At 36.5% G+C, this 7,204-nt stretch overlaps 1 protein-coding gene across 1 annotated transcript in view; it reads left to right on the top strand.

Annotated features, from left to right (window-relative positions):
- The window catches only part of LOC107670722 (uncharacterized), a 25,402-nt gene that overhangs the window by 9,247 nt on the left and 8,951 nt on the right, over window positions 1-7,204 (top strand). The window contains exons 13-26 of the mRNA XM_016463435.1: window positions 2,060-2,150; window positions 2,279-2,414; window positions 2,669-2,757; window positions 2,845-2,980; window positions 3,166-3,362; window positions 3,467-3,557; window positions 3,639-3,801; window positions 3,968-4,143; window positions 4,369-4,524; window positions 5,137-5,279; window positions 5,386-5,534; window positions 5,819-5,916; window positions 6,215-6,365; window positions 6,520-6,589. Coding sequence (XP_016318921.1) covers window positions 2,060-2,150; window positions 2,279-2,414; window positions 2,669-2,757; window positions 2,845-2,980; window positions 3,166-3,362; window positions 3,467-3,557; window positions 3,639-3,801; window positions 3,968-4,143; window positions 4,369-4,524; window positions 5,137-5,279; window positions 5,386-5,534; window positions 5,819-5,916; window positions 6,215-6,365; window positions 6,520-6,589 — 1,846 coding nt within the window. The remainder of the gene's footprint in view (window positions 1-2,059; window positions 2,151-2,278; window positions 2,415-2,668; window positions 2,758-2,844; window positions 2,981-3,165; window positions 3,363-3,466; window positions 3,558-3,638; window positions 3,802-3,967; window positions 4,144-4,368; window positions 4,525-5,136; window positions 5,280-5,385; window positions 5,535-5,818; window positions 5,917-6,214; window positions 6,366-6,519; window positions 6,590-7,204) is intronic.

The following is a 7,204-nucleotide window of genomic DNA, read 5'->3' as shown; positions in this document are numbered from 1 at the left end:
CGGTTCATTTGAATCAGTGAGTTGTCGACTCGAGAACAGCTGCAATCGGATCATTCCAATTCGTGAATGAATTGTTTGGTGCGATTTGCGAACAGATTTAACGGGTTCATTGAAAAGAATCAGTTCGTTCATGAATTTTCTGAACCTGAAGCTTCTGCGTCTCGGAGCACGTGATATATTATAAGGAGTAATGAGAAGTTTTATGAAATGTAGTGAAGTAAAAGTTACTCAAAATAAAACTACTCCAGTAAAGTACAGATACTTGAAAAATGTACTTAAGTACAGTAACGAAATTAAACTACTTCGTTACTGTCCACCACTGGTTAAGACTAGTTACATTGTTTATGAAAGGGGTTTTCAAACATTTTTGATCCAGAGGGCCCCCTAATGGTGATAATTCCTTTATGATGGACCCATTTCCTAAAATATTAGGGCAGTCATACTGTATATTCACATTACCTTCCAAAAGTTTGGGCTTGTATTTATATTGTATTTATATTTTTGTGGAAACTGTGATTTTTTTTTCTTTTCTTTGATGAATGTTCGAAAGAACATTTTCAGAGCACTAATTCCGAGTATGGGTCACCATACTTGGCCACATGTCACGTCACTTCACTTTCACTTTTCAGTGTCACATGATCCTTCTAATATTCTGATTTGCTGCTCAATAGACATTTCTCTTTATTAGCAATGTTGAAAACAGTTTGCTGCTTGATTTGATTTTTGTCAAAATCGTGACAAATTGTTTCAGGATTTTGATGAACAGAAAGTTCCAAAGAACAGCATTTATTTGAAATAGAAATCTTTGGTGACAATTCAAAATGTGTTTTTTGATCAATTTACTTTGTCCTGTAAAAAAAAAAAATCTTGTTGACCCCAAACATTTGAACTAGTGTATGTCTGTTCTTACACTGCAAAGACCATGTAGCATTTCATTAGCGCATAACCAAAACCTAAAATATAACTTTATGTAAAACTTTTCCACTATTCATATGCTGCCTTTCAAGTATTTGTATTTCTTTTAGGAACTGCAAATCTGGTGAAGATCTTTTTTTATTATTATTATTAGTTAAAAAAAAATTATAAGTACAACACAGAACAATAATATAAGTATAAGTACAACACAGAACAAACAAACAACATTGTCTCAGTCTTCACACGCACTCACAAATAAATAAATAAATAGAAATAAAAATTCATATGTTTAATACCTTAGACATCAGTTATAATGCTTACAATAATACAGGTTCAGTAACTAAAGGTACCATAGAAAAGAGCTGCAAAACAGTCAATCATTAGAAATTCCCGAAGGTAATGTACAACTCAACGCACATAGGAAACATTAGACATTGGTTTGGCTGTTAGTTTGTCTTAATATCCGAGAAATTATCCCAAATCTGGTGAAGATCTGATGGGCAAAATATATACTTTCTCACATAGTCTGATTAAATGTGTGTGTTTGAGCAAGAGGTTATAACAAGTGTGTCTTCCATCATGACACTCCCTATTACCACAGTGATCTGTATAATACTAGTGGCTAATTACTAGTTTATTTATTAATCATGGAGCACAACAAAGCTTCTTTGTTGTGTAACCTCTGATTTAGCACACCAGACACTGTATCTCATGTTAACTAGCAGAAAATAAGATGAAAACCAACCTGAGTTGCTCTAGTACTGTCAGTCCCTTTTTCCGGGACATTAAGCATGAAAGTGTTTTGTAATCCCCCTTTCCTGTTATAGATAAGCTTACAGAGCCAAGACGTCACTGATTTCACTGTTAATGTATGCATAAATATTTAACAGGTTACAGTAATTGTGCCCCATGACTTATAGGTAAATTCCTTAAAGGGATAGTACACCCAAAAATGTTTTTCCGCACCCTCACGTTGTTTGAAACCTGTATGAATTTCTTTCTTCGGTTGAACAAAAGAAGCTATTTTGAGGAATGTTGGTAACCATTTGCTGGTAGCCATTTATTTCCATAGTATTTTTTTCTGTAATCTGAATTGTCCAAGTTAAAGCTATGCTAAAATCTAAATCCTTGATTGTTCCAATAGCGTCCTCGCATTGTTTTTTCATTCAACAGGCTAAAGCTCTCTTTAAAGAGGCGGTCTTCTCTCACCCAAGTCTCTCACTACAAGAATTTCTGTAAGTTTGGCCTTTAGGGATTTGTGAGTTCATTTTGTGATTATAAACAAGGTCTACAAAATGAATCATGACACTGCTCAGTGAAGTACTTAAGCATGATCATGTTTTCTCTTTCTCTGAAATGACAGATCTCTGGGGACACTGGCTACGGGAGTGAATTGCTTGGACCTTAGACGATTGTTCCAGAACCTGGCATCTCTATTGCCTCTACGTGACATTATGACATTTCTAAAAGAGCAGCCTGTGCCACTTCACCCCTCACTGGTATCTAGTAAACCTACATTCAAATTCGGGACCTAAATTTGACAGATTACCAGTTTAGTTTAGTTCCATCTTTATTTAGTCTTGTTCGTAGTGCTTATTCATAATCGTATTCATAGTTCGCTCAATTAATCAATACAATTTTGTGCAGACATACCTGTAAATTGAGTGCAGATGTCTTGAATCCTGAATAATGGTTGGAGTATTGCACAAACACTCTCTTGACAGAAGTTTCTTTTCCTTTTTCTGTACTACAGAAAAAATGTGTAATTGAGGAACTGTACGAGTTTGACTTCTTCTCAGATTTACTTGGAGATTTGGGTTCTCAGATTGCCCTGTCACTTCCGTGAGTCAAAATTCAACTCATCAAAATACATTTACATGTGTATATAATTTTGTCTTCACATGTTAAATGTCATGTTATTGTCTAAAGGCTGAGCACCATTAAGAAATTTCCACAAGATAAGATGGATTCCCTGAGGAAAATTATAATACAGGACCCATATTACTTCCTACTGCTTCCCAGCACCAAACAAGCTGTCCTGGTGGACAAGATGGTTCAAAGACTGGTAAAGAATATAATTTTACTGTCTACAGGTCATGCACATATTTTCGGTGTGGATCTTTGCAGTTAATGATTTTGACAGGGTTAACAAACCCTGATTCTATGTACATTAATTCCAAATTGTCAAGTTGGTATAGAAGTCTCTGTGAATCTCCTATTCAACCCCTATTTCTTTGATTTTCTCATCAGAATATGTACACTGGCCTGTACACTGAAGAGGAGTTTCGTTCGCTAGGTGTCATGGCTACATTTGTGACAGATGAAATGTTTTGGAAATTGGATAGGAGGTTTTTTGTTGATGGTCTGGAGTTCCTACGAAGATTCTGCTACAATGCCAATAAACGAGACATGGTGGCAGACATGCTACAGAAACAGTGGACATTTGGGTAAGGACAGTTAAAACTTTATTTTCTAGTTTCTATTAAATTACTGGAAATGAAAGCTTGCATCAAACCCAACATGTTGGCAATAAACTGTTTTCTCTGCATAGCCCTGTAAAAAACTGGACATCAGAGACACTGAACCAAGTGGACCGCTTCTTGTTTTTTCTCCCGAAGGACACTATTCGGCTCATCCCCTTAGTGAGTGACCAGAAATTTCTATGTGTCATCTGAACACACGCCTGTGTTTTGACCTGTCTGCATGTGTGTGTGTGTCTTCAGGGTTTGATGAGCTTAGAGCGCATCGAGAGGCTGTTCCTGAGTCAGCAGAAGTGGGAGAGAGGAGAGTTTGGCTCTCTGTGTCAGAAACCCTCCGAGCTGTTTGAGAAGAAGCAGTTTGTGCTTCAGTTCTTCCTTGGCTTCCTCAGAATGGGACGTGCCCCTTGTAAGCACAATTCTCTGCCTTGACAGAATGTCATCCGTTAAAATCATTCTGTTTACTTTAAATAAATAACAGATTGCGAAGGGATATAATACAGCAGCATGGCTGTCACTTCACACTTTTGACCGCTCAACCCTTTTCATTTCATCTCTCCATCTCTGTGTCTTAGATACTGGACTGATCCCCTCTTGTGAGAGCCTGCATGTGACACAACCTGCTGCCTGGACTATTGACAGCCTTAGAAACATGCCACAAGCTGCATTTCGGAGGTGCTTGGAGCTCATTGGCCAGGATCCATTTTTCAGTGCATTCGAGCTGTTAATGCTCCTTACAAAGACCAAAGAGGTGCCTGAATTTCTCCATCAGCTCATATGCTCCTAAATAACATTCTCACAAGTGTTTTACAATTTTGAGATATGACATTTTGTTGGTGCACGTAATAAGACATATCCTCTTTTTCATTTGTACCTTTCCACTTGGTGGAAATCCCATTAATATGTTGGTGATATTCGGTGAATATCTGCATATCTGTGGCATAATAATAGTGGTGACTTTTTTGTCTGTGTGTAGGTGTATGGGATGCCTTCCTCTTTTAACTCTTCAGTGATCTCTCAGTTGGGTCGCATTGCCACTCAGCTTTCACTTGAAGAATTGGCCTCTCTTAGACTCTCTGAAATTCAGTCAATTTCAGCTACGGGGGCTCTCAACACATGGACCAGCAGACAGGTGAAATGTTGATGAGCACATTTGTAAAAGTGAGCTGGAATGGCTGGTAAAATGGCAATTTGAAAAACACAATATACCACAAATCAATGAAAATACACTGATTGATTTTGATTGATTTGAACAAAAATACAGTAAAAACAACAATAATATTGCAAAAAATAATTGCAATTTAAAATTATTATTTTCTATATTTTAAAATGTAATATAGGCCTATTCATATGATGGCAAAGCTGAACTTACTCCAGCCATTACTCAAGTCTTCAGTGTCACATGAACATTCATTCTAATATGCTGACTTTGGTTCTTAAGAAATATTTCTTATTATTATCAATGTTGAAAACAGTTGCTGCTTAATATTTTTGTGGAAACCATGATACATGTTTTCAGGATTTGTTTAGGAAAAGAAAGTTCAAAAGTATTTCTTATTATTATCAATGTTGAAAACAGTTGCTGCTTAATATTTTTGTGGAAACCATGATACATGTTTTCAGGATTTGTTTAGGAAAAGAAAGTTCAAAAGAACAGAATTTATTTGAAAACAATAACAATGTGAAAAATAAAATCTTACTGTTTTATATACATATTGTAAATGACCTCTGTTTGCAATTGCAGCTGAAATCACTATTCTCCACGGTTCTGAACTCAACCACAAAGACTCCTAGCCAGTTCAACTCCAGCACTTTTGTGGCACTGGGGCACATTGTGTGTGGGATTGATGCACCAATCATGCGCATCCTGAATCCAGTAGAGTTCAGGTTGAATTATCTAAAATAATTATCTAAAAATTCATTGCATGTGTGTTTCCTCCAATAAAATGTACTCTTGTGCTGAATGTGAAATGTCTTGTTTTTCTTATTCCAGTAAAGCAGTTTTGTGGCTTGGCCGTTTGAATTTGTCTTGCTCTGAGGAACAGCTGCAGGCATTGATAGGGCTGCTCAGTCATAGCTTGGCATTTGGACCGGTCAGCTCCTGGGGATCAGATGTCTTCATTGAGATTGGAGCGATTGCAGGTACAGCTCAGAGCTTGTAATCAGAAAGCTGATGGCTTGATTCCCACAGATATCTCCATTGGGACCTTGAGCAAGGCACTTTACCCAAAAGTTACCAAAGTTGGAATTGTCCCTGCAAGAAGTGTACTTTAAGTCGCTCTATTAACAGATATAGTTTATCGCAAAGAATTAGTATTAGTAGCTAAATTAACTTGTATCTGATTTGCTAGGTTTGGTCCGTAGTTGTGATAATTTTTGTTTTTTGTCTATACATGGTGTTTTTGTGCATTTTCCCCTTTCTGTAGCGGGCCTGCCTGACATAGCCATGTCTGCTTTGGTGAGGGAACAGATAGAAGGAATTACCCCACTTGCCATCTCGCTCATCCCAGCGGGCAAATTTGCAGTTAGTATCTGTTTTCTCTAGCCTCTTTAGTGCCTTGCACTGAAATGTATGATATATGCATGTGGTTATTTGACTGTTCCTAACTATTAATGGCACGTCAAGTAGCAACATCCTTTGTCTTTTCTAGTTCCTGTCACCGATTTGACAACAAATGATAAAAATCAAACAGTTAATTTCATACCTAAATTGCAAGATATCCAAACACTCTTATGATGTCCTCTATTTTTTAAGATTAAAAGTATTTTGAAGTCATTCTAGGATCTTTGTTACGTGGTGTTTCTACGTTCTCTCTTCACAGGTGGTGTTTAACCAGGCACAGATTCGTATGTTCACGTATGATCAGGCCATTGCTGTGACTGAGGCCCAGCGCTCCGCTCTGTCTCCAGTACAGCAGACGGCTCTGTCCATGGTGCTCAACCCCTTGGAGGACAAACCTGTTGATTTCAGAGGTAAAACTCTTTTCTTATACTTTAATTAAAAAAATATTGGTTATAGTTAAACGTGTGAGCAATCTCAAACCTGAATGAACGATTGATATTTGGACATTTTGAGTTGTTAAATGTTCTTTATTTTGTCTCACAGTTATATTTGTGTATCTTTCAGGCAGGTCACTGGGAGTTGCAATGCATCCCTGTCCTTTCTTCTACCTCTCCAGCATCCTGATAATGCTGCTGTTTTCTCTGGGATGAGTTAGGTCTGTTGCTGCTGAATTGCTGCTATACTGAACTGAACTTTTCTTTTCAAATATGTGCAATATGATGTAACTCTAATACTGTATAGTGGTCGACCGATATAGGTTTTTTGACAGCTGATGCCGATATCTTGGAAAGCAGGGTGGCCGATGGCCGATATAATTTTATTTATTTTAATTAATATTTAAGAAATTTGAAATCATTTGAAGATGGATTAAAAAATAAATGTGTTAAATAAACATACTTATACTTTATATAAAAGTATTTTTCACAAATAAATAAATATTTAATAAACAATATAATTAAAAAAGTAAAAAGTACACACTGTAACCAACAGGGCACTCAGTATTCTGGGAAGTTTGTGAGCATTGGGAATCAAATGAGTAAATGTTAAATAAACATACTTACACTTTAGATGACAAAGTATTTTTCACAAATAAATATTTAATAAAAAATATGTTTTATAATGGAAGTTTGTGAGCATTGGGAATCATATTTTTCAAATAAAACCAAGGTAACACTCATTTTACATACAGCACACAGTGGAAATTACATAAAGATGGCAGTGGGCAAATGCATAAAGCGCAGCATAATTT

The sequence above is a fragment of the Sinocyclocheilus anshuiensis genome, unplaced genomic scaffold (assembly GCF_001515605.1).
Source record: "Sinocyclocheilus anshuiensis isolate Anshui unplaced genomic scaffold, SAMN03320099.WGS_v1.1 scaffold816, whole genome shotgun sequence".
Classification (NCBI taxonomy): domain Eukaryota; kingdom Metazoa; phylum Chordata; class Actinopteri; order Cypriniformes; family Cyprinidae; genus Sinocyclocheilus; species Sinocyclocheilus anshuiensis.
The sequence above is the reverse complement of the archived record's forward strand: the minus strand, read 5'-3'. Positions and strand labels throughout refer to the sequence as shown.